Below are 27,649 nucleotides of genomic sequence, written 5' to 3'. Positions count from 1 at the left end.
ACTCTCCAGTGACGTTACAGAGGGCACTCCAAGAAGCAGAGTGCTAAAAGTCTTGGTTTTGGTGTGCTGAAATCTGTATGTAGTCCTTGGTTTGCTTACATCTGCCTGATCCCCTGTTTGCAGATTGTGCTGCTTGTTTTCAGAACCCCACTGCATGGGACGCGACCTGGGCTGCTTCACTTAACAAAACCAAATAGTTGGAGCAGTTATTTTGTTGGTTTTTCATGATAAATGCAATGCCAAGTTTTCCATCTTTGCTTTTTCTCATGGCCCTTTAACCCATGTGGTAGGCTTATTTAGGGAATAAGACAAGCCTGGATGCAGTCCCAGAGTTTGCAGTAGCTTCAGATGCCCCTCCAAAGGTTAGGATACTTCACAGGGGATTTGTTCTGCAACAGAGAGGCTAAAAGGAAACCCATGCTAGTTACTTTTTGCTTTTGATTCTGTCCTAGTACTGTACTAAAAAGCAAGCAAGAGAAAATTGACAGAGGCAGCATTGTTGCTGTTGGGTGTGTAATACCACGTTTTCTACCATAGCCTCAAACCAAAATGTCAAAAATCTTCTAAGAAACATTTCACACAAAGTATAATTTTTTTTTTTTGTTTCTACACCTTTCCAGAAAGAAAAAGCTGTATTATGTGTTACACATAAAAATGCAATTGTTTTACTTCAGATATGGTTTTGTTTTGCAGTGTGCGCACTGTTTCTGGGGACTTGCAGTAAAATGGATGTTAGAATTAAGTTGTGCATGCTTACACATGACGTTTAATGTATGTGTCTCCCCTGCATTGTGCCCTCACAATTGCATTGAAAGGAGTTATATTAAACTAATCGCAGCAGGAGTTGGTCTTGTGCATATGAATAGCACAGATTTATATGTATGGAACAGCACTGTAGCGATATCGATGGGAATAGCATAGCTGAGGTTTAATGTTTTGTTTCCTCTTCTAGGATATGATGATGTTTCAGAAACAAACTTGAGATCTTACAGTGTTCATTCTGCTAAACATGTGCAAGAGAATCGTCCTGTGCCCATTCGCAGAAAAAGAAGCATTGGTAAGAAACAAGCTATTTGTACTTGGAGAGTAAAACCAGAGGGGGTGCTTTTTGGTCAGCAGGCGGGACATTTCACTGGAAAAATGTGTCATGCACAAAGGAAAAAGGCCATTTATTTCTGCCTTTCTTTTTGCGCACAACGAGCCGCTGCCTGAGAAGCTGTCTTCTGGAGGATGTCCATAGGAGACAGACAAGCACAAATTCTTTACATTCACTTTCTTGTTGTAGCATGTTAGAAAGCTAGACCTTGGTTAGAAAATGCTGTGATATTCGATGTATAATTCATAGTGTGGAGAACAACCAGAGCAGTGTGCTTTAAAAAACATCAACAGTTGGTAGAGTTTTCAGTACAGAACCGCCACAAAAGGAAACAGCTTGACTCTTTATTCACAAGAAAAAAAAACAGTTTATCCAAAAAATTAAAAGCCATTGATGGAAACGCTGGGGCATTGATTTCCATCACTGCATAGGGCACCAGGCATGTTTACAAAGGGTTTTGCTCCTATTAAACAATAATGATGGTGATCCAACAAAGCTCAAATATAAATTTAGAGAGATGGCTAGAATAGGATTTGTATGCAGTGCTTGCTCATCTGATTAATTCTGAGTGTTTTGCCATTCCATTTGACTATGGAAAACATGATCTTATCTATTATAGGTAATTCAGAGTCAGTGTATTTGTACTTGAAGCTATGGTGGTACGCAGGAGATAGCACAGCATGCTGTCAGCATGGATTTGCAGTGTGAATTGGCAAGCGTGCTCGTCACATTGAATGCCTCTAGAGAACAGCGGTTCTGAAACAGTCTGCTACACTTGGCACCCTACTCTGCAAGGTGTTGAATGCCTCCCCATAAAAGTCGGTGGGAACTGGATATGCTCAATAACTTGGAGGAGTTGCCAGCTATTTTGCAGTATTGGATCCGTTAATTTTCTTGAGTTCATAGCATTGAGAATTTTCATTCTGTTTAGTTGGCTGAGATGGATCTCTTTCAAAACTAAGCCCAGTTTTTCATATTACAGGAACAGGCCAGGCCTGAACTTCTAGTACTTCAGCAGTAACTGAAGAAGTGCAGGCAGTATTCCAGTTCCTTGACACATCTAACCCAATGCTATCACTGCTTCCACTGTAAGGCAAGGAAAAAAATCCAATCTGTCTTCAGAGAATGTGCCATCAAACAAGTTGTCCCAGCAATAGCTATTATTTTCTGGATTGTTTGGCATTACCAGCTTGATTTCTTAGGCAGTCCCTAGGCTGAGAAAGATACATGGTTTGTATTTTTTGTGGCAGCATCATGTAGCAGTGCAGAGCTACTCTTTATGATCCTTACAGCAACTGTTGCCTATAAGGTCACCTTACCTGAGCCCAGCAGAATATTGGTATAGCTGCTGGGTTTTCGGTCATGCTTCTCTTGTTTGCCTCTTTCAAGAAATAACAAATTAAGTAAAGCCCACCGTGTACAAAGCTTTGATAACTTCATTCAGAAACAATGGCATTTGCCCTTTGGGATGGCAGATGGACCAGACTGCCTACTGTGGGGATGTTAAGGTCTTGGAAATGGAAACCTAAGACTTGAAAGTTCCAAGCTTCTGTGGGTTGTTTCCCAGCTCAGCCAATTTGTGTGTGGTGTAACCGCTCTCAACACAATTTCTGTGATGGTATTTGCCAGGTATTGCATGTTAGTGTGGTGGTATATGTGTGCAGTGATGGCCCCAGTGTCATAAAATAACAGCTGCTGTTACGCAGTTGCTATAAGGCTGTATTAGAGGATCATCTGATCTGGACAAGCCCCTGGCTTGATGTCACTTCTAAAGAGCCAGGATTGTCTTATCTAATGGTATGCACTCTGAGCTATGTTGGAAGCCAGGCCATTGTAAACCCTCATTTTAGGGGTTGGATTCTGGGAGTGAGTCAAGCTTCTCCCTAGGATAGCACACACAGTTTAGTGGTAGCCAGATAGTACTCAGCACTGATTTGTCAGCAAGCAATGGGAACTGAGAGCACCATCTCAACCCACCAGCTAAGGGTGCCACTCGTAAATGTAAAGTATCTGGGTGCTCGGAGGTGCGAGCAGATGCTCACCTGGAAGTGTGAATTTCTTGTGTTCGCAGAGGAAGCTATCCCAGCTGTCTGCAAAACACGGACGGTTATATACGAGATACCTCGGAGTCAGATCGATCCCACCTCTGCCAACTTCCTGATATGGCCACCCTGCGTGGAAGTGAAACGTTGCACTGGCTGCTGCAACACCAGCAGCGTGAAATGCCAGCCCTCGCGAATACATCACAGAAGTGTCAAGGTGAGCAAATTGTGGCTGCAGAGCCCCAGGAAGGTCCTCTTTAAGTCTAAAACCTCCAGGTATCTTTGTGGCTGTTCTGTATGACCTGGATCTGTATTACCCACCCTCATAGCTGCAGGATCAGATCCAACGCTCCTCTCCATTTTGAGTGCACAGATGGCTTTTTCAAGTTACATGGTCACTGGAATATCTTGGGTTTGGATTTGATTTTCACATGATTCCCTTTAGATTTTGCTTCTCCTGTAATGAAAATAAAGCTGATTGTGTCTTTCCCATGATCTTGCACAGTACAAATCTTAAAAGTTAAGATGATAAAATGACTCAAGGGGCATTGGACTTAAAAAAATAAATAAATCACAGTATGGAATGCTGTTTTCTTAATTAAATATTATGCAGCCTAAATTGGGCTTTTATATTTGACAACATAACACTTTTGATCTGAAAAAATGTGTTTCAAATTATCTTACCCCAGGGATAGAAGACTGAACGGCTTCATGCTGTATTTATTCATTAGACAAAATCCCTGTTGCAATTTTCCAGTAAATACTACGTGAAGTATTTCTTATGTTCATTCGGCTTCAATGTGTTCTAATTTTTATCAGTATTTAAACAAGTAATGTTGATCTACATCTGCGTGCAGGAGATTAGGCTTGCACTCACCATTTATATTGTTAAGACTCTTGAGTTCTTGTTGCCCTGAGTATTTTAAGAGCAGAATTAAAAAAACCCACATTCTTGATCATAGAATTGCCCAACAACACAGAGCATTGTGCTTGCGATGGATTTCTTACTGAGAAAGGTGCTGTTACTATACATCCTAAACAGAAAAGGCATCTAAGCTGTTTCACTGTTTTTCACAGTGAAACACAGGCACACATCTGAGCAGGGTTTTTTTCTCATTTCTGTTTCTGAGCATCTGAAAAATGTTTTCACACCTAAATAAGCTGGAGAAACATTGAACCGATTCCCTCAGTCTTTTACACTTGCTGCCCTTTGTGGGGTATGCTTTGCAGAAACAGTTAAAAATTAGGAAAAAAATTGGGATGAATAATTATTCAATAGTTGACAACAAACTTGGGAAGTTGAAGCACCACAATAGTAAGGCATTCAGAACAGGAGCTAAACAGCAAAGTGCTTCAGGTTATAATATACAGTGCTGTTGCCTTTGAGTTTGGTACAGCTTCCAGTTAATTTTGTGTAGCAATCACTATGTACAAAGCAGCTGAAGATGCCCAGCGAAGAGCTGAGCCCTGTATTGTGAACTTGCTGTTGATACCTGTGTGTGTGACACTGCAGCCGTGTGCTTGTTTCCTGCCCCTGGAGTGATGGGAAAGATTATGGGCTGATCGGTTTGGCTGTTGGAATCCCCTGCTGTTGGGGACACTGAGGATTCCCTAGAAGGTGCAGACTCCCCAGCTGCAGCAGCTTTGCTGGGGCTGTTTCCCAGCACAATGCCACAATAAGGAAATCTTAGTTTCTCATTCCATCTGCTGATACAGTTTTAGTGCTTTTAGATATGCATTCATTTCAGTAGGGTGCAAGCTCAGAGCAGGCGCAGCTGAGCAGCTGCTTTTTGTGGCTGTGTAAATATATTGCCACCAGCAATATCAATATACGTCAGCCAGCTTCGGAGGACTCTTTTTGTTTTTTTCCAAGCTCCAAGACTGCTCTGAACAGTCATTAAATAGAAGGGGAAAAAAAAGGACAAGAGGTCAAGCAGGAACAGGATGTTCATTGTAAAGGTTGTAGGCTGACCCCACTGTCACACCAGCAATCTCTGAACAGAATCCATATTTATGCCCTCCAGAGTCAGATCGTCTTGTAGCTTTGATATAATTGATGGGTTTATGAGCCTTTTGCCAATCCTGTGTTCAGAGCTGAATGTCTGCTCATGCCATTAAGTAGCTGGCCCAGAGTGAGGGTCACTGGAAAGGTAGGGGGGAGCAGTTTTGGAGAGCCTTCTCAGCTATGCCTGCAGTGCAGTTGGAAAGCCGTCTTGTGTTTTCCCCTGATGTCAGACTGCATAAAAGCCCTCTTTTGATTGAACGTTGAAAAGGCTTTCCCCACTTCCCCTTCATTGACAAGGTAGTGAGATCATAGCTGGCCCATTCACACTAGAAAAATGTTCATCCAGAAAGGTCAGCAAGTGGGTTTGCATCACCCAGCTGGCGAAAGCAAAGGGTGTTTTCTTTGTCTTACTGAGGGCCACTGTAGTCAAGGTTAAGAGACGGCTCTGGCAGTATGGGAGGAGTAGCAGAGGTGCAAGTACTGGGGCATTCTCTTCCTGTGACACGATTCAAAGTCTGTAGGGTTCAAGGATGTCCTTACTTTGCCTTCAGGTAGCTTTAGTCAGTGAAGTACCATTAATGGGCTTGTGGAATTGGATCTGTATGGTGGCTCTAAGCCAGGGGTGTTGGTGGAACAGCATCCCTGGAATGAGTCCTTTAAGGTTTCCCTTTCATGGGGTGGGTTAGTAAAAGGTAGGTTTGCACTGCACAGTACCAGAATGAGCCCATGAGAGCACAGGCTCCTGGTCCTAAAGGCATCTCTGTTCATCAAGCTGTACCTACACCACACTGCAAAAATCAGAAAGAAATGGAAAGGCTGGCTGGGAGTTGCTCTTTGATAGGAAGGAAAGTACTGCATTTCTCTTCTGATAGAGTAGTGGTGACAGGGACTGGTGAATTAGGGGTGTTGCTGTCTGTTACAGAGATACTTCTTCCCTGTCTGCAAAAGCATTTCAGTAACTTCTGCAGATTCTGTTGTTTCTGCACAGCGAGATCAAGTGTTTACCGAGTACCAGACCACAGTTTACTTGGGTGGGTTTTGAACCGAGTCTTCCCAAGAGGTTTCTCATAATGTTGAGCATGATGCTCTTGATGTTTCTGGTCACAGCAGCAAAAACCAGTTAATATTATACAGCAAATCCTGCCTATCCTGCTGATTTTGAATAGCCAAGCTGAATATTGTGGTTGTTTGCAGCAATGCTCGTTTCCAAGCTAAGAAACAAGAACTGAGTCGCTCCATCTACCTCAACTTTGCCTTCTGCTTGGCCTTTAGCCATAGCCATACCAGCTTTATCCATTTCTGAATAGTCAGTGTTGAGCTGCTTTGGGGGTATTTAACGTGGTGTATTCTTGCAGTAAATCAATATGAGGGAAAGACTCAGAGCAAAGGAGCTGTAAAGGAGGGAATGCAGGAGCAGCTCCTCAGCTGTCACCTGGGAGTTGTTCGGAGAGGCTCCAAAGAGAGATGGAAAACAATGCTGAAATTAGAGATGAGTTGTTCAGCAGGGATGCCCAGTCTCTGGAGAGGTTAAAAAGGCCTTGCAGAACAGATTGTAGGTAAAACGGCTGTACGTAAGCAGGTATTTCTTCAGTGACTGGTTCTGCCATTAGGAAAAACAGCACTCAACAGGACATTACTGCCAGTTGGTGGGACCTGCTGACAGGTATCAGAAGTCAGCTTCAGAATGGGAGAAACAAGGGAAACCCTGACAAGACGGAAAAGCAGAGAGGTGCCCTCAGAGTGTGAGAGGTACTCTGTCATTGCAGGTCTAGCTGCTCCTGCTCAAGGAGAGAGTATAGAGACCCCACACCAGCCATTCCCCCACTATGGAGAGCAGTGATGAGCCCCCTGACCCTTCCTCAGGCTGAGCCCTGGCTGAGGCACTGCCATATTCCCCGTGAGGTGGCTCCTGGTATGGGGGAGCTGTGATGGGGCTTCTCCCTGCCCCTGGTGCAGGCAGAGCCATGGCTTGTTGCTGGGCTGTGTGAGGTGCTGATGAGAAAGAGCACCCCTGCAGGGGAAAATCTCCCTACCCCACCCTAACAATCTGTGCATGAGGCTTTCCTGACGTAGGGGTTTTGCCAAAGGAGTGCCCTGTAAATGTTTTTAATGGGTATATTAGGATGGGTGGCTGCCAGGCTCAGAGGCGGCTGGCCTCCCCTGCTTCCCAGGCATGCACAGCTGGTGAGGAGTGTCCTGGAAGGCCCGGCGCCAGTCCTGTGTCTCCTGCCTGCAGCCGTGCCTCCGGGGGCTTGCCAGGTCTCGCAGGATCCCTTATCCCTGCTTAGTCCTTCTGGTGCCTTTAAGCCCTGTTGACTTATGTCTTACTCACAAATCTAAGGGCTGTAAAGATCACAGTTGCAAGGTGAAAGGTTTTTCCTTCCATTGTGTCAGCATGGGTTTTATCTTAATACAGAAGAAATAGATGTTTCCAAAAAGGACCATTATTCAGTTGCTTTTTGATTTGATTTCCCATCCTGTATTTAGTTATCAGCCACGAGTTTTGCCGTTATGAGGAATCTTCTGTGCTGAGACTTCTCTTGCAGGTTCCTGCCCATGATAAATTCTGGCTTTGTGCTAGAGGTGTTTTGGTCATTTTTCCTTACCGTCTTGTTTTTTTCCTGCTGCTACTCCCTGATTTCATCTCTCCTGGAGAAGATCTAGAAGAGGTGTTCCCATAATGCTTCCCATTAGGCTATTGGATTTTATTCTCACTTTCACTTAGCCACCACACCATACTGCACGATAATACTTAGAGTCTACAGTGATGCAAGTATGATGCCACTGATTATACACCATTTAACTAAACTAGTTGGTTATTTCACTGTCTTTCTCCTTGAGAGTTTTCATATAGTGATATTTTGGGGGTTGGGAGGATTTGAGGATTTTTAGTTCTGTTGCATTAGAGACAAATGAAAGAAGCTGATCTTGGTTTGTTGAGGACTGACCATCGCAGACCGTCGACCATGCACATGAGAGCAACGGGGCAAAATAAACACCAGGATGGAAAATACAAAGAAAAAAGATGCTAGCATAGGGCCAAATCCTGTGTTGCTAGTATAGATACCCCTGTTTATACCCACTGAAAATCTGACCTGCAACCTTCATCACTTCAGATTATCATCCTGTGTGGCAGCAGGTGTTAATAGATGACCCAAGCGCAGCAACTTACCTGGTTTGTGCTGCTTCATTTTGAGTATTTGCAGCATCTTGCAGAATGACATTTCTTTAACTTGTGTAGCATGAAGTAGGGCAGTGGAAAGTATGCAGAATTTTTAGCTACATTACAGTAAACCCCGCTTTTTAAACTGGTACCTAAATACATTATGATCATATTCTTCAAAGGATGTATGTATTTTTTTTAAACTGTTGTTTAATACCAGATTGCCACAGTTTGGAAAACCAAGCAAAACCAGGACAGACTTTTAGAAAGCTTGATTACAGTTTATTTTTGTTGCATATAATTTTCAGTAAGACTGGTTTATTCTAACAGCTGTAATAAGCAGAGCAGATCTGAAAGCTGTTTCATGACTGCTGGGTCTCTTTCTTTGTCTCTGATGATGGAGGTGTCTTAATTACTGTTTGTTTTTGTAAATTTTAAGGATGAGTCATCCTTTGATGCCAGATGACTCAGTTGTAAAATACGTTTTCAAATCTTTACGTTCAAAGGCTCGATGGAATTGAGTTGTGATCGGAGATTTTGAAACATACTGCTCAAACCCAAAGCTAGTCTTTCAGCAAAAGCATTCTGGTGTGTCGCGGCCAGCTTTTAATCTGTTTATATGGAGATCTGACACTTTTGGAAGGTACTTTTTACCGTGGACACTTCAGTTACTGCATCTGTCTCTGCAACTTTTGTTTGCTGGGTAAATGAAAATCGTCTCCAGATCCTATTGACACAAGAGGTGGTGACTAAGATGTGGATCTGAACTCCTTGCTCTGTGGAAGCAATGGCAGATCTCCCATTGACTTTAATAAGGCCAGGCTTTTTGCTCTAGCTTCTGTTACTGTCATTCAGCGGCCCTTGGTAGTTCGTATTCACAGAGCCAGAAGTGTTCTGGGAACTGGGAATGTGATAGTTTTTCCAGCCACCGCTCTCATTTTGTGACTCTGTTATTCCAGTTTTGGGAGGGCCAGGGAATAATTTTCATAGTATGAAGACTGATTTGGAGCATGAAATCCCCACCAGAAACACCATTACCAGGAGAGTCTGGTGTAATTGCGGATATTTGTTAGTAACTGGAGCTTTTTGGTTGGATCAGACTTTTATGTCTTTGTCATGTAGCTGTTGTAGAGACAACCATCCTTTCTTGTCCTTCTCTTCTGCTGTCTTATCTTATTCATAGTGCATACCTGTACTATGCAGTCGTCTTGCTCCCTGGGACAGCTACAGTGCAGCCCCCTTTTAGAACTGAGATGCCATGATTTCATTTTGGTGATTTCCGTTTCAAGCAGTATTCATGCAGTGTTTAACACAATTGTAAACTAAACATTGGACCCCTTACATACTGTTTCACACTCTCTTTGCCCCATCTTATGCCCTATTCCCTTGTATGGCCATGATCATTATACCTGCTACACTTAGCAAAAGTCAGTGCCCAGCATCTCACAACCCGTTCCAGCACCCCAGCACAGCAGTGTTCCTGCCCCCTGTGCTGTTCTTCTTCTCCTGTCTTCTGACACCAGGCTGGTTAGGATGTTCCATATCTCCCCATCCCAATGTCCTTCTCTTTTGCACTGGTTCCTTTCAGGTGAGAGACCTGCATGTAGACAGAACTTCTCCAGCATGCTCTTTCCTTCAACCTCCCCTTGCCCTCCAGACCATTTTTTCTTAAGACTGCCAGTGTTTCGGCCCAAAGTGGAGCAGTGCAGCTGGAAGCAATTGGATGGACTGGAGAGAAATAGCATACTGGCCAGCTATCCGCAATAAAACCGAAGGTTGGATCCAGTTTGCAAGTGGTAGCTCCCTTGAACCTAAAAACAGTGCATGTGAGCTCTTGTAACCTAGTCCCAGGTCATTGCAGGGAGTAGGATTGAGACTGCTGCTTTCTGAGCTGATTCAGATCGTGGTTCTGCAGAGATGAGCACTTTATTTTCAAGGGCCTCTGGAGACATCAATTTGTAAACTGTAAAATGCATTACAAACTAACCTAATGCCTTCACTGTAAGCCTTCAGTGGTCAACGTGTACCGAAGATCATGCCAAAACGGGATGGTCTGCAAGAGCAACCACTGATTTGAATCTATATAGAAGTTTATTGTGATACATGTTAAAACTGACTTGCTTCAAACTTCAAACTAAAATGACTGGGAAATTGGTTTATCTCTTGGGGGAAAAGAAAATTGTTTCAAACTGCTGAACTTGAATAAACAAATAGTCTGTGCAATAAATAGTTACACGATGCACAATTAAGATAAAAGATGATTAGTATGCTAACTTGTTATATGAGTTTGGCTGCATTAAAAAATAGAGGTATATTGTTATCTGTCTTCAGTTCTGAACCGTAACTATGTTAATGTGTCTCAGTACGTACCTCATCGTATTTTATAGGTGGCAAAAGTGGAATATGTTAGAAAAAAGCCAAAATTAAAAGAAGTTCTGGTGAGATTAGAAGAGCATATGGAATGCACCTGTACATCATCAAATACTAATTCAGATTATAGAGAAGAAGAAACTGGTATGTTTTCCTTTTATTTTTGCATTAATGCTGATTTCATTTGGTGCTTATTTTTATATTAGTAAAGAATGTAAAGCAAACTTTGCTTCCAGTGAACACAGTAGAGAGGCTCCCAGCTGCTACTCAGTGTGTTGAAGATGCAAAATTAGGGACAGTTTGCGCTGTACGAAGAGGTTGGATTTGAAGTGTAAAGCATATCACTTCTCAGTAGGCTAGCTTTTAAATATATGTAAATGCCCAATGGTATTCAGGTCTTGCTTAACTAAGTTAAAGTTTGTCATGTTGCAGTTACTGGTGAACTCTGTTGCCTAATTTCTTTAGGCATTGTGGAGACAGGGCTAAGGCTGAGATTTACTGTACATTGGGGAAAATATTAATGAAATGAATGTAAAGGGCTTAGGAATACGTTCAGTATTCAAGAGTAAGGAGTTTTGAAACAACACTGCCCATTCCTGTTGTTTTCTTACTAACATAGTCAAGAATCTATTGTCACTTGTCAAGTTAAACCTAAGTTTGCTGTGCCAAAACAACATTTAAGTTGCCATGGGGAAAGATTTATGGGGAGAAAGATTTACTTTCAATCTCTCATAAAACCACCTAAAACTCAGATCCTTTTACTAAGGTGTAATCAGCGCAGAATTTGACACATATGCAGGAAGCCCACTGCAGTAGAAAGGGCACCTCCCTTTCTCCTGATTCAGGTTGAAGGCAGCCTCAAAAGCTCGTTTTGCCACCTCTGCTGGGAATTCAGGGGTTCAGTAGACCCAGCTCAAAATTAGTCAGTGAAAAGCAGGTAAATTTAGGAGGAAAGCTACCTAAAGGTGGCTAGGTAAGGAAGGGTTTTCTGTCCGTCTCCATCCAGCATGGAGATATAAATCTGATCTAAGCAAATGTTAACTTCAGTTGCTGTGTACAGAGAAGAAGAACTAGAATTTGTAGAAGAGCAAAGTTAGGCCTCTGCTGTGATTTCATTGAATATCAATTTATAACCTGAGCTGAGTGTTTTAGCTGAAACTAGGTTGAGTTATGAGTAGGCAAACCCCCCGTTTTAAATGGTTTTTACGTGTGTATGGGTTGATATTTTTTCTGTGCCTTCCATTTGGAAAAAAGTTTCATTGGATCAATTTCAGTTTTCCAAAATGTCTTTAATTGCCAAAGACTAAGCAGTTAAGATTCTAAAATGAAAACTTTTCTTTTTGATGTATGTGAAAAATGGGGTAGAATTGCCATGGAGGAATATATATTTCTAGGATTTAATTACTGATAGGAACAAAACTTGCACCAGCAAGTGGATGGTGAGCTGAAAATAGCTTAACTACAGAGCTGAAAGCAAATGTTGAATACTGCATGGTAACAGTAATTATAGATGGATCTTGGAAATGACGTATGCAATGCCAGCTTCGTTTATTATTTCTTTACTTTTGTATAATTACTTTGTAAACGGAATGTCAAATCAGGCGTTATAAAGTTATTACTTTAATTCAAAGAATAATGAGATTTCTTTGAAATGTAAACGGTTTGAGTATTACTTCAGTGTTCAACGAAATGCATTACCTTAGGGCTTTTTACCAGCCCTGCCCTTATGTTAACAGGAAGGCCTAGGGAATCAGGTAAAAAACGGAAACGAAAAAAGTTAAATCCAACATAAAACCTACTGGAACTATTTGATATTCAGGTAGGACCTATATGCTGAACACCCTAATAGCACAAGTACTGGAAAACTTAATCAAATATCATCACTTCAGATTAATCACTGTTCAGAATCTTGACACTTGCTACCTCAAGGCTGCAAAGAGATTAGATTTGATTGGCTTTGATGATTCTACCTGCTGGTATTTTCCCTTTAAGCTCCACATCACCATCAGCATCTTACATTCTTCAGCTACTTCCTTTTCTTGCCTTTTTTGTTCTTTTTTTTTTGGAGGGTGCTAATTCTTCAGCTTCTGAAATCTCAAGTTCCATTGCCTCTGCTTTTGTTTCATTATTATTGATTTCTGAGGTCAAAGCATCACATAATAATGCATGAATGAATTTTCAGGTTACAGATTGCTGTGTTTCCAGTCATTGGCTGTAAAAGATTGCGTGTACATACAGCAAACGCTATTTTATGCATGACTATCAAACCCATGTTTTGGCATGAACTGGGATTGATTGTACATGCACCTCAAATGGTCTGATGATCTGCCTATCTGACAAGGAAGATGCTTAGAAATGCCATTTTTTTTCTTGTGTTGTAGAACCCTGTGTTACTTACACCAGAAAATTAAGATCTTTTTTTCTTTGGTCTGTTCAGTCTCAGTACGATGATAACAGTCAATCATCAAAATTCATGAGGTTTTCAGCGTAGTGAAAAGCTAAAACCCTCTCAATGCAAAATTGACTGAAATCCTTTGGCCAGCATATAGCAATGTATGATTATGGCAATACACATTCCAAATTAAATATGTAATTTCCATTTCTTAATTACTTGAAATTACATAAACTGCAGCACTTGCAATTTATTCTAGTATTTGGAGCGGGAATGATTTGGATTTTGCGGTGTATGTGCCTAATGCCTGGATGATGGTGAATTTAATTTCAAGCATCTATTTTTGCACATAAACTCCCAATGGCGAGTTTTCATTTATACTCACGTATCGTTTCTAAAGAATGCTAAACTTGATATCCTGTTTCAGATTAACAGGTATTTATTTGGAGTAGTATGATAGAAGCAAAGATTTTCTAAAATTCAACTTTAAAAGTGAGCATGTAAACTCAATCAAAACAGCATTTAGAACTTCTTGTCCCAGGTTAGTGACTCTTCATGCAGAACAGTTTTTTTAAAGTCATCTACTTAGAGGATAGGACCTTTGATTCTAATCATAGAGTTATTGTATCTTTTTTCTCTCCTGCAGATGTAAGGTGAAAATAAGCTAGGAAAAAAACTTCTCTCTGGGACATGGATGTACATGGTTTGTTACATTCCTGAACCTACTATGTATGGTGCTTATTGACTGTATACTTTATTTGTTCTCCTGTGTGAAAAAACTGGCTCAAAAGAACACTTAATGAGAACAAAGAGACAATGTACATTTGTTTAATGTGACATCAAAGCAAGTATTGTAGCACTCTGTGAAACAATAGGAAGCTTCCCTGTCCAAAAAAGAAAAACAAACAAAAAAAAAGAAAAACAGAAAAGAAAAAGAGACAGTTGAATGAATGGAGGATACCAAAAGTACTCAAAAACATGACAAAAATCTAAGTGAATAGTGGATTTCTGTCAGAGCAGTCAACGGTGCTTTACGTCAAGAAATGTGCCTGCGTTCTTGATGAAGATGGATGGACACTGGTGGACTTCAGGCACAAAAAAAGCAGGAATGTATGAAATGATCAAATGCCACGCAAACACTATAGAACAATACATCCTTGCTTGGTGGTGTTTTAAAAGTCTATACAGAAAAAAACCTTCTGGGGAGCCTTAAGTGGATTTTTTTTTTTTTTTTTTTTTTTTTTTTTTACACCATAAAGTGATTATTAAGTTTTCTTTTTACTCTTTGCCTAGCTTTTTATTATCTCTTGGACTACATTTGCCAATAACACATATAAAAGACTGGTATAACAATAAGCAGAACACAAAACATTATGGTATTTCTCCTAGTGGGATGCAAACTAATGAGATGTATTAAAATAAAAATGGTATACCTATGCATAATTTTCTAGGCGTTTCTTGGTTTATGTTCCCCAACCTCCCCCGTAATTTAAAGCATTACATAAAAAGAAAAAAAAAGAGAAAAAAGAGAGATGTGCGTAAACAAATCATAGGATATCCATGCAAAAATCCTTTTTTTTCTTTTTTTTCTTTTAAGACTTATGCCAGTTGCCTACTAGTGATATTGTGTTAGCAATTGTCATTCTTATCAGTATACAGATACTTTTATTTCACATGTTGGAGCTGTGTGAAATGTACAAATTCTTGTATCTGCATTGTATAATGTCATGGTGGCATGGGAACTACCTTGCTGCAAATATTTGAACAAAACCTAAAATTCTTTATTTTTGGTAATAATGTTATGCTTTATGTGTATTCAACAGAAATATGTGTTTTTGTAAAGGTGAAGTTTGTATTTTTATCTAAAAATTAACAGTTTTATATACCTGAGAAAGCCTGCTATGTTTTCTTGAACCAAAAAAAAAAAAAAGAAAAAAAGAAAAAAAAAAGCATTTTGTGGTCATATTTTTGTAGTAGAATAGCCCAAATTATAACATCAAAATCTATTTTAACTATAGCAGGGCAGATAAAATACTCTGGCACCAGCTCCTATGTTTTCAAAGTGCCAAAGGATTAAATGTTCAGTTCCCCATGGATTGCAGTGGGAGCCACATGGCTGAATCCTTCTGTACTGCTTTGGAAATGTAGGGCTGTGCCAGGTATGACATGGCTACTCACTTGGCCAAAATCACTGCCCCAGCCCAGTAGTTTGGATTATGTACCCTTTGTTTTATTTAGACTATCACATTGGGTATGTAAAATGAACTACTGGATTCTTCTTATTTGTGAAACATCTACAAAGAGATGAAAGAGTTTTCTTAGTTTGGAACGACAAAAAAGTTTGTCTCAAAGACTGTTTCCACTCTAATGAAAAATATCTTCAAACATGAATGAACTGCAGAACCTTAAAAAACAAGAGAGATTTTTAACGTTTCATTTTCTTTAAATAGAGTTCAAACATTCCCCTCCTCTTCCCGTAGCTATGTCCAATTTCAACCAAACAAAGCAGCGTTGGCTAACGAGTCATTGGCTTCAGATGCTAATGCAGAGATAGATTTAGTCACCATTCTATTTTGTGATCATTTTCCCAGTGTATTTGTTGAGCACCAAAACTGGAAGTACATTTAACTAAGATTGTCTGTGCTTGTTTTCCACTAAGTGTACTGTTCACAATGTTATGCACATGAATGTATGTGTCTGCGTTTAAAAAAAAGTGTATAAAATGTAATTTATATATTTATGTTTCAGTGGGATGCCAATAATGTTGCTCCGTTCCTTTTTTGTCTAAAAGATATCTAATGAAAAAAAAAACCATATATCCATTAAAATCATGTAGATGAAAGGCATTATGTGACCCACTCAGACACTGTGCAGGTATGAAAGGATGTCAGAAGTCACTTCAGTGGAATAATTTGCAAAGCAACTTCTTGAGAGTCCTGTGGTTGCGCTGGCATAAGAAGGTTACGTTCAGATCTGCGAGCCAGCTTCCCTGGAGTAACTCCGTTGAGTATAATGGAGCTCTCCTGATGTACATCACGAGTGAGTCTGGCCCCACAGTAAAGTCTTGGAAAAAAAGCCAGCTGAGAGGCATGCATTTTGTTGGTGCCAGCAAATAAATGCGTTATGCCAAATTCAGAAAACCAGAAGAGAGTGAAGACTGAATGGAGTCTTTTCTAGTAGTCATTTATTTGAGACTTGTAGTCTCAAGTTGATTTTGTTACCAGGAACAAAATGCACATGAGTCTTTGTTCTCAAGCACAGTGTTTATACGGTGTGCAGCAGTAACCAAAAATCTCAGGGCTATGTTCTCAGCTAGTATAAATTGGCAAATATTTTTGACTTCAGCCGCCCCTAAGCTAATTTACATCAGATGAGGATCCAGTCCATGGTTTTTAAAATATGAGGAGTAGTGTCATGACGTGAGCATCACTTACTATAGCCCAGCTGGGATATAACCTGCCAGCCTTTCAAACGTTACAGGCTATGGTATCAGTCCTTCTTCTTCAAAGTGGCAGATACAACCAGAAGGAAGAGTAATGTTAAAGATTGTGACACAGGAGACATTAATTCAAAGTTAAGTTGGACATTTCAAGGGCCATATCCTCAGCTGGTGTAAATCACCAGCACTCCATTGCCTGCAATGGAGCTGTACCAGCTTACACCACTTGAGGGGCTGGTCCCTCATTCTTGCTCATCCCTTTTCGCTGCTTGGTCCTGCAGGGATCTCAGATTGTTGTGTACGGTTAATGTAATCCTGTGTTCTCTAATACTTAAGCACAATAAGTGAATATAAGAATGAGTGTCAGACTTAACTTTGAATGTCCAAGCTTTGAAATGGTTTGTTTCACCATTGTGGCTGTAAATTAAACAGTTCTCTGTGCATTTGTGAATGCTGTGTCATATCTTCTTCCGCTGTGTATTGGAGGTAGACTCCATATGGACTTCTAAAGTGCTGTATTTGGAGTGTTACAGGGAAGGGGGTGAACAATTGGAGCTTCCAGATAGATACCTGATTGAATGCTCTGTGATTTTGGGATGGGGGACTAGCAGGGGGCTTAATGAAGGAGCTGAAGATGGTAGTTGTTGTAAGTCACATTTCCATGCAGTCCTTTTAACACCCTGTCGCTTTTGTCCTTGCACATACTAGGGAGAGATTTGGGAATAAAACATTTCTGTTTCACATTCTGCGGTCACTTCCTCTGCCCAGAGATTCAGAAGCTGTTGGTCTGATTTCATCTTTTTTGAAGTATTTTCTGGTCAGAAAGTGTATGTGTAGAGGACTGCCCGAAAACAATCTTGGTGTTATGGTGCGTGGTCACTGATTCTCTAGTTGATTCATTACACCTAATGCTGTGCTTCATCTTTCCAGAGCCCTTCAGTTGCTTTTGTTGAGTGAAATCTAGGATTACGTGCCAATTTGCTTTCCTTTTCTCCTGTCCTCCATCCTGCTTGGCATCTGCTTTATTAGACAGTGCTCTGTGTCTACAGGCAGTTGCTCTTCTCCAGCCCTGGAGGTTCCTAGGCAGCTCCAGCACTTCTGTGTCTTTGAGCTTAGGCTTTTTACTCTGCTTGGAACAGCATCTTATGGGTCTCCTCCCTCCAATGGGCTTCGGCATTACGGCTATGAGGTTCTCTTGACTGTCCTCCTCGGGTCCATGTTGCCTTTCTGTGGTCTGCTTTCTAGCAATTCTCTGCCTGACTTCCCCATCCCTCTGTTTCTGTTGCTCAAAAATGATTTTCCTTTCCTAGGATCTGTCTCATTGTGTATCTCTTCTCTCCTGCCTGACAGAACAGCCTTTGATCTGTTTATCTCCAAATCAATTGCTTTATCTAGGCATGTCCCCTGAGATCCTGTCTCCCAGACCTACAGGCCCATAACTGCCCCTCACATGAAAGACAAATGCTGTTATTTAGACACATGTTTGTGGAGACAAAACGATTCACCTTTGCATTTGGAAAAAGACTTATTACTGGAGGCTCCTTCCTAAAGCTCTGTCTAATTCCAGCTACAGTGTAACTCTGAAATAGTAGCATTGAAGCTATTCCAGACATCTGACAGGGCAATTAAGACCAGTGGACCGATTTACAGTTTGAAAGTGTACCCAAACCCAAAGACGAAGTTTCAAAGCTGCCTCGGATTTGCATGCTCATATTTTACTGTAAATTGAAGGAAATTGTGTATGTAGGCCCCTTCCATGGCTTTGAAAACCTTACTCTGAATATTTATCTGACCCTCTATTGGGCTGGAGATCATGGCTGCTTAAAAACACAAACAACGTGGAGGTTTTCAATGAAGTATTTTTCTTGGTGTTTCTAATACACAGCTTCTAGTGCTAGCTGAGAAAAAAGAGTCAAGTAAGAATCATTTAAACCCATAAGAATCCCACTTAAGTTTGCTTTAATTTCAGGTATCAGAGAAAAGCCTGTCAGTGTTACATTCCTCAGAAATCACCGTATGTTTTGTATTTATGATTCCATTTAATTACTGTGTGTTTCCCGGCATTTTAATAGCAAGGTATTATTCCGTGTCTGAGCTTTTCTGTGCTGCTCTTGCTGTAGCATCTCTGCGGCACAGCCTTGAACTGGTTTGTACTCATATCTCCTCTGAAATAAAGAACTATTGTTATCCCATTTTAGGCGAGACCGAGGCATGGAGAAATGACTGTGCAAGGTCACACAGCAAGGCTATGGCAGAACCAGGGATAGGACTCAGATCTGAGTGCTCATCCAGTGCCCTAAATCACACGACCATCTTCCCTTTCCAAGAATGAATCCTTGCACCCTTAGAGCTAAATACTGAAAAGATTGAGGGTAAGTCATTTTGCCTAATTATTGTGCATTGGATACATGGTAAAAACCACTGCTGTTTCATCAGAGAATGTAGTGACTGATGAAAATCCAGCTTTCTGCCCGTGCAGTTACGCAGCCTTTTATGCTATCACAAGCTAGTCATTTCCTGCATCTCTAAGGAGTCAACCTTTTGTGACTTACAGTGAAAATTATGCACTTAGAACAAATCAAGACTCAGATTTTATGGGAATTTACAAAAATTCAGCAGGCAATTTTCACTGCACTTCCCTTTAGTTGAGTGTCATTCATTCCTTTTACGGTACGGGTAACATTTCCTAAGGGAACTGTTTTTATCATAGGCCCAATCCTGTTTTTTTTTCCCAGGCCCTAACGTGGAAAAGCACTTTAAGAGGTGCCTGTGTTTGCCCTTCTTCAAACTGGTGCCTAAACATGCTTGTAACTTCGGACAAACATCCCATTGACCTCAGGCAAATGGAGCAGAGTTGATGCATTAGGGTGTGCCTTCCTGCCACAGGATTCCAGTTGTGAGATGGGGTCTTCATGCTCTTAGAATGATGAAGTACTTTGTAAGCAACCCTAGAGATGAAGCAACAAGACTAGAATATACAACTAGAAAAACGGCTGGGAGAATTCTACCCTCTTCTCCTTCTGTGGAGGTTGCCATTTTGAAATATGTATTTATTCTTTTTTGGGAAAGTACTTCTTTGGTGTGGGTGGATTCAGGACTGCGATTGCTAATGCCAGTGAGCCCATTTAAGATTATCTGTTTGGGTACCTCAGAGAATATAATTTGAAACTCTGCAAGTCATGCCCATAACAGACAAATTTGAGATGGTGAAAAAATAATGAGAGCAAATTTCATGTGAAATTTGGCAACTTTTGGTGTAGGGAAAAAAAAAAAAGGAGGGTGAATGACGAGAAAAAATTAACAGGTTCAAAGCTTGGTCATTCCTTTTATAGTGGTGGAATGTTACCCATAGTCATTCTAACTATCTGCTGCATCAGGCTAAATTATGTGCTGAAGTAGCTGAGAATCACTACAACATGTAAAAAGTTATGGCTGGTTCCCAGTGAACTGCTACCTATTATCATGGCATATGACTGTGAGGTGGGGCCTGCAATCAGAGTTGTAAATCAAAGAACAAGTCATAGGTTAGGTACTGTTTTCCTTAGATATTGTCTCTAAGTTTGTTTTCTTTATGCTAGTCTCATGAGTGACGTTTGGCGAGCTTTTCAGTTAGGTGTAAAGTCAAGAATAGATAGGTCCCAACCTGAAACTAAAGACGTGCCAACTCTTTGCCTTGTTCATGATCAATAGGTTAAAATCTGGTAACATCCTGGAGATAAATTTTCTGTCACTGAAGATTTCAGTGTCACATTCTTCTAGTGTTACTTATTCCCTTAGAGGGGAATCAAATCATTATGATATTTGACTCATTAGTAGGCCATCAAATATGACTTGGTTTGAGTTTTCAGCATCCAAAAATTTGTTTGGACTGATATTTGTACATGCCAAATGTCTTCCAGGATCTTAGACAAAAATACACAAAGAAAGGCTGACTTGTGTGTTTCAACAGAAAAGAAATCCACATATGAAGAAGGCTGGAGTAGTCCCTCTAACAGGGAAATGAGGAGTCAAGGTTGTAACAAGTGTTGCACACCCATCTTCTCAAGATCAGTCCTGGTGCTTTGGCCTCTGTGTACTATCTTTGATCTCGCATAATGAAGGTGACTAGTTTTACTGTCCATCTTTGAAAATGAGAGTAGCTCTTGAGTTTAGTATGCAAAAACCAAAAGCACCCGGAAATGCAATTGAGCCCATAGCACTTAAAATCCCCTGGGGCTTTTGAAAACATCTCGATTCTATGAAGACAATCACAAATTAGTAGAAGAAAAGCATTTAAAATACTTCTGAAAATCCCACCCTGGTTTATTTGGCAGGTGAATAAAGAACCTATGAAAGATTGTAGATGTAACGATCATTCAGACAAAGTAGGTGTTCATAGGAAATGCTCATGTTTAAATCTTTTGGCAGTTAATGATCATCTTTACAGACCATAATACTTGAATATTTCACTTATCAATACATCAGGGCTTGGATGAACTTTGAGATGTATGAAAGTGGGACACTCCTTAGGCCCTGGTAGCCCTGTGTTCCAGTAACTGATCAACCAATTACATAATTGGCCAGATTGCCAACTTGCATAAATAGATACAACTCAGTTGACCTCACTGAAGGTGACAGTTACCTGAGAATTGACCCGAAACTCTTGCCATGAAGCAGATAATGGTTTCGTATTTTGCTGTTTAGTGTTGTTGTAAAAATAGATTCATTTCCTGGAGCAGTTAAATCAAGAAAATCTGAAAAAGCAATTTCTCACAGAGGCTCGTCCACATTGGAATTTGCCGAGGTCCCCGGATGTGAATATGTGCTGTTAGAAAACAGCAAACAGCAACTTTGTTTAGGGAAGCCTCTGACCTGCAGAACATTTGTTACCAGACTTTTCCTTGGCAATTAGCGGGTAGAATTGCTCATAGAAATTGTTTTGTTTGCTCACAAGGGGAGAAGCAAGGCATAAATTCAAGTTATCCCCTGTTTAACCACAAGAAAGAAGACTCTGTTCACAGAGGGCCTGTGGATGAAGTGCTGAGCAGCCTCAGCTCCCTCTGGGGTATGGACTCAAACTTGCAGACCTCAGTGAAGTATCAAGATCCCTCCAGAATTGCTGTATATCCCTAGCTATGATGATTTTTTTAATTTTTTTTAATCAGTCTAAGGAATTTGGGCAACCCATTTTAATTTATTTTTACAAAACTTTAAGGAAACCTCGTTTGGCTTCAGAATGTCTCTGTCTTGGTTCTGCAGAGGCTAATTTTGACCCAGGGATGTCACCATGGCTGCTGTCTTCCTTCTCTATGTAGCAGCACTCTAACCTTAGGTTTTCTTTCTGCTGTTTGGTGTAGGTGTTTCTCAGCAGTGATGTTTCAAGTGCTCTGTTCACTGCTGGGACAGCCTGACATTTGAAATGGGGAGTCCTACTTATGCTAGCAGTGCTTCACCTTTTCCTTAGCACTTTGGCTTTATATGTCTTTTCTATATGAAAGTGGTGCTGGTTTAAATTGAAGACGCGGGAAGTTTCAAGAAGCCAGATTTTCTGCTATGGGCCCTGTTCTGCTGGAGCCTCTTGCCCAGCTGTGCCAGCTGTGTGGGGCCAGAGAAAGAGGGAGAGATTCTGCAGCACTTCAGGGAAGCCAAGATATGACTCCTCATGCTCAAATGGTTCTGCCTGGACATACATCCCTGGCTGCCACCAAGCACTGCAGTTTCCCCCTTTCCCCTTTTCCTTGAGGGCTGATGTTTCCCTGATGCCAACATGTCCCTCATGCAGGGGAATGTCTCATGCTGCATTGTGTGGTTGAGGAGACACAGTACCTACTCAACAGCAAGATCCCCATGCACACTGAGGGGTCTGTGCTCATGCACTTGGGAGTGAAGAGATTTCTTGGTCCAAACTAGTCCACAGTGCAATAAGCTGCTCCGAGGTCTCCTTTGAGCCAGGAAGCTACTCAAAGATGCGTTCAGGATCTGAATTCTCCTTGGCTGCAATGGGTTTCCACAGCAAAAATAACAGAAGCAGTTTATCCCAAAAGATAGAGTGGTTTCTTCAACAGGCCACGTAGGAGTCCTGCAAGTTAATGCTCAACTTGCATACTTTACCGATTGCCACAAATACTGCTTTTAAATCTAATTGTCACTGTTTATTCAGGGATATGTTTCTCTGACATATGCTTCAAAAGATCTTGCCTAACAGCTTGTATCCATTTGTTGTGAAGAGCCTGCTGGCCGATCCAAAATGGTTAGTCTATGTCTGCATATCTAATAGGGGTTTGGGGACTTTGCAGCTGCGGTTAGTGAGTGCAAATGTTTCCCATTAGCTCCCTCCATTCCGCTAAGTTGTGATTCAGCAAGACGGTGGAAAGCTGAACTTGAGGCATGTGAGGTGTTTCTTTGAAGTTACTCGTGCTTAAAACTAGGCATGACCTGAGTTTGCTTGCTAAACTGAGGCCCTGAAGAACCTACTGCGCTAACACACTCTAAACTTAGTCTTTTCCTCTACGCATTGTCTGGAGTAATGTTAGTTTCAGAACCGGTCTGCAGCCTTTCGGTAAACTATTCCATAGGAATGAGGGAAAGCTTTAAGTATTTGGTGGCTTTCTACCAGCAAGCTCAGCTACACTAGAAAGCCCATAGTAGTGCTTGCCCTCTCTGGGCATTCTGAGGTCTCTTCCTTCCTTACTTCCTTCAGTATGTTTCTTTTCTTAAAATAGTACCTTAAAAAGGTGGGGAATTAAGCAGATCATATAATCTTGACTCCTGTATCTCACTTAATTAATGAGAAGATTGCTGATAGTCATCTGGTATTTCCTAAACCAAGCATATATGAAGAACACTTTTGAGCAGCTTCAAACGAATTTTCAGGCTAGATCAGGAAAAGATAAAAGCAGAAGTGGAAACTTCTAATATACTTTATAGCTCATTACTTACAGGAAGTGCATTGTTCTGTCGGTTGCTAATGAATTCTGCAGGATGAGATTTCCAAAATTAAAGAAAATGGCACCTCCTGTATCTTAGAGAGAAGGTCTGAGGGTTTTTGCATTGGATGTGTATGGTCATATCACCTGGAAAGGGTCTCCTTGTGGAAAAAGGCTTTTTAAAGTTTCAAGTGTGTACACTATTTCTGTAGCAACTTCCTGGTCAAGCTACGAAAAGTGATAAAGGGAATGGTAAAAGTCTTATCTTGGTTTCAGTTGCCCTGTTCTACACCTTAGAAGGAAGAAACATCGCACTGAATGTATCTGGCTGCAAAGAGGACAGCAGGAACATGGATTTACTGTTAGTGAGTTGATGGTCTCAGTATTGTGAGACAGAAATATTTCATATTTGTAAAGCACCCAGAGATCCTACAGATAACAAGTAATCAGCTCTTGTATTTCACTCAGATTGTAAGGATAGCTTTGCTGTATGTATGAACGTATTTTAGGCAGCAAGGCATTTCCATCAGGGCTGAAACACACGGGTAGTGAAGCTTGAATATTTCCTTCTTATGTACAGGCAAGATATTTAAATATTGGGTTGGTTGCTCTTTGCATCTTTAGGCACCCAGATGCTTCTAAACTTGTGGTCACTGGAAGGCTGTAGTCTTAGTGAAAATCAGGAGGCATTTGCCCTTGTGAAAGTTCTTAATCATGCTTGAAAGTGAGATTTGGACTCCTAAGTCACAAAGATGCTTTTGCAAATGTTGTATCTGTCTTTCTCCTTCTCTATAAATCAACCTGCTTGGCATGAACTGAATGTTTAAATAATAAACAGCTGAAGGACAGTCTCATTGCTTCTTTCTGAGCATTTCCCTTATGGAGCACTTGGGGTCACATGGCATCTGCTCTGACCTTACGGACCTGCTTTTTGGAGGCTTTTTTATGATGCTAACAAACCCCACATTTTAACTAGCCGTAAAATAAGCCAGTCAGTGGTAACTATTCAGGACAGGGATTAGAAGAGTATTCTTTCTGGGATACAAGATGGCTCTGTCCATGTGCTGGCCAGGGATGAAGGGCTGGAAAACTGTGTGGTGGAAGAGACTATTAATGTGATTTTCCACGACTTTCCTTGCAGCTGCATTTTTGAGGAGAGAGAGAGATGGCTAGGCTTGCAGTAACATGTTGTGCCGTCATAAATGCTACAGCCACCATCTGTTTCCAGCCCACGACTTGAAAGAAAACTGAGCAGTAATCTCATAATTCACATGAGCATTTTACACTTGTGAACCCTTCCCAACCTTTGTCTAATAATGAGAGGAGTGCATGGTGCTAAGGTTTGTATTTTTCCTGCACGTATTAGTGTTTATTTGTATGTCTCTTTCTGTTGTGTTGTGTTTTGTTTTGTTGTTTTTTTATTATGGGCCCATAAAAAATTTCTCTGTGAGGCAAGTCAGACCAGTTCCATGGTCAAAAGAAACATAATGAAGGCAAAATCCCAATCCCATTGACCCTGCTGGCAAAATTCGACAGGAGGAAGTGCATTTAACATTCCTCATTGTATCTGTCTTAGTTACTTGTTGATTAAAAGAAAGACATTAGAAAGTGAAGTGGCAGGTTGCTGAACTGCCCTTTCCCCACAGAAACAGAGCTGCTAGAATAGCTGGCCATGTGCGTTTTAAACCCGCACCATCAGATAGGATGGTAATGGTAGGTTGGATTTTAATGAAAACAAATTCTTCTGCTAATCTTCGCTTCGGGCTGGCCCTCCGTGGGATTAAGGATACCACCTGCTGTGCCAAAGACATGCTCAGGTTCGAGGCTGCTGGTGGGTGGGAAGAACACAGACATCCGAGAGTGCCTCTGGAGAGCGATCTCTGTCTGTCCTGTTGCAGTGCCCTCAGGGAAGCCAAAGAATTGAGATCATTCAGTTGATGGAAATACTGTTCCCCTCCAGCCTGCAAAGCAAGGCGAGCATCATTAAGGATTCCTTTTTGACTGTTCTGCAAAACCAAGGGCTGCTGTTTCTCTGGGCCTCCTCTCGTCTTTGGACCTAATTTGCACGCCTCCTGCTAGCACAGCCGAACCTGCTGAATGAACTCCTCCTCTCCTCTGGCCTTAGAAGCAATGACTTTCATCATCTTGACCAGACTGCTGAGCAGTTTAGGGATGAAAGGGCTTCTCATTTCATATATCTCACTGCTGCTAGAACTATAAATCCCTGATGGACTGAGTTTATAGCAAACTGCTACTGCAAGCAAATGAAATTTATTTTGTGTTGTCATATGTATGGTCAAATTGTCCAAGAAGTTGCCAGACGAACTGAGCTGCTGATGGGCAACCCATTCGATCTCTTCTCATTTTATTTAAAAATAATAATAAATAACTATCAATCAAAGGAACTTATTTTGACATGTGCTACCTGTCGGGTGATCCTCAGTATCTCCCAGATGTGTATGTAAGTCGAAGAAAGCTGCCACTTGTTGCCAGGTCCAGCAGTCATGACCTGAAGTTCCACCAAGAAAAGGTTTGTGGGCTCAAGTGGGACTGGGGACAGGTGAAAGGCCACCTTCTTTTTTAGCACTGCTTGCTGTTCTGAATGTGTTTGGTCAGGTAGCAAGGGTGTGCAGAGGCCACATCCAGCCACGCTGACCTCTGCTTGAATCAGTGACAAAGGTTCATTGACCTGTGTATGACAGTGGCCCTTCTGTCTTGCAGTTTAGTCAAAGATATATTGTTGGGGGATCTCTGGAGCCCAGAAAGTTGGCCCATGTCTATTTTGGTGCCTTGTGATGGCAGATAAGCTAAAAAGAAAATAGTAGAAACTCTTCAAGCTGATGGGGTCTGAACCATATATATATTTCTATATCATTTTCTTATAGAGCAAACAAGCCTGAAAAGTTCCCTTACTTTTATTTTTTACCAGGGTACTTAATTATAGCTGGGGTGTTGGGAGCTGGGGCATGAAACAGACTTTCCCCACTTACTCCTGTCATTCTGCTGGATTCCATCTCTGCAGCCTCCCTTGTCTGTATTTTATGGACACATCTGGTGTATCTGCCCTGCACACGTGCTGGTCCGAGCCTTCTCCCTGCCAGCACACACGTTGTGGCCTTTGGTGTCCATGGAGTCATAAGCATCTTTCCTGATGCTTGTTTTTGCATGAGAGCAAGAGAGAGAGAGGGGGCACGGGAAGGGCAGTGGCAGGGAAGGCCTCTGACATGAAATTCCCAGGAACAGGATTTGCACATTTTATGACCGTTCAGTTGGAAATGCAATGGAGCTGAATTATTTCTCCTTAATCCTGCTTTCTCACTTTCCTCCCAGCAGCCTCTTCCCCTCGAGTTTAGGTAATACAGAAGCTTATAAACAAATCCCACCGCGTGAAAAATAGCCAAGGAGGCAGGGGGGAAAGGACCTGGGTTAGGGCTGTGATGGATAGACAGGTGGAAAGCAGGCACCAGAAGGGAGGATGAATGGTAAAAGCCTTTGATGGAAACACTAAAGAGCTATTGAAAATCCAAGGGGTGGGGGAAGGGAGGAGGAAGAATAGCAAGAGGAGGGAAAGCAAGGGAGCCGTGCCCCCTTCCCCCCCACCCTCTTTCTCAGGATGTTGAAAGTATTTGTCCTTCGTTACAAAATGATTGAACTGCCGCCAGGCCAGGCCACCCTTCCAGTCACTGCGCTAGGAAACTGGCACTTCTGAAAGCCTCGTCGCCTCTCAAATTTTATAGCTTTCCCTTTTTTGTGGGAGTTTTTGTGTTGTGCTGCTTGCAGGATTGTTTTCAGATTTGCTGCCTATCAAAGAAACTATATTTTGTTGCTCTGACAAACACAGAACCCAGGTAGTAAAGGAAGAATTAAGAAAATAAAGGCCCATTTTTATCAGAATACCCAGCTGTCTGCCTTTTATTGAGTCAGAATTTCATGCATTTGGTATTCATGACGTTGCATTAATATTCCTTCGCTTTATCTCCAGTGCTTTTTGAGGGAGAAATTTCATCCTTTAAATAAAGCTTCGACTTTATTAATGTCTGTATGTGCACAAAGCGGTTCCTGTTCTTCATAATCAAAGTAGTGAAAATGATCCTGTTATAATTGAAATGATTTTTGCATTAGGCAGATGCAGACAACTGCGGGAAGCAATAAACTGTCTCCTTTTCCGAATGGTCCCTGAAGTTCTGCAATGTCAGAGTCCTGCAAGATCTACAGATAGAGTGTTGAAGATCTGCAT

The 27,649-nt window shown here is 41.3% G+C and overlaps 1 protein-coding gene across 5 annotated transcripts in view; it reads left to right on the top strand.

Annotated features, from left to right (window-relative positions):
- The window catches only part of PDGFA (platelet derived growth factor subunit A), a 35,914-nt gene extending 8,608 nt beyond the window's left edge, over window positions 1-27,306 (top strand). Inside the window, exons 3-8 of one of the 5 annotated variants that reach the window (XR_009746987.1) lie at window positions 953-1,057; window positions 3,168-3,355; window positions 10,694-10,820; window positions 12,413-12,495; window positions 13,496-13,609; window positions 13,715-16,950. Coding sequence is in view for 3 of the 5 variants with exons in the window: in XM_061473989.1 (XP_061329973.1) it covers window positions 953-1,057; window positions 3,168-3,355; window positions 10,694-10,820; window positions 18,706-18,839 (554 nt within the window). In the remaining 2 variants the exon portion in view is untranslated. Of the gene's footprint in view, window positions 1-952; window positions 1,058-3,167; window positions 3,356-10,693; window positions 10,821-12,412; window positions 12,496-13,495; window positions 13,610-13,714; window positions 16,951-18,705; window positions 18,880-24,553 lie in introns of those variants that run through there. The other 4 variants (XR_009746988.1, XM_061473989.1, XM_061473990.1 and 1 more) reach the window with 4 other exon arrangements.
- Window positions 27,307-27,649: the final 343 nt, after the last annotated feature.

Source organism: Pezoporus flaviventris, unplaced genomic scaffold (genome assembly GCF_033815535.1).
Source record: "Pezoporus flaviventris isolate CSIRO_AGI_PZ_B2104156 unplaced genomic scaffold, CSIRO_AGI_Pfla_v1 ptg000078l, whole genome shotgun sequence".
Taxonomy (NCBI): domain Eukaryota; kingdom Metazoa; phylum Chordata; class Aves; order Psittaciformes; family Psittacidae; genus Pezoporus; species Pezoporus flaviventris.
Note: the sequence above shows the minus strand (reverse complement) of the source record. Positions and strands in the feature narration are given on the sequence as shown.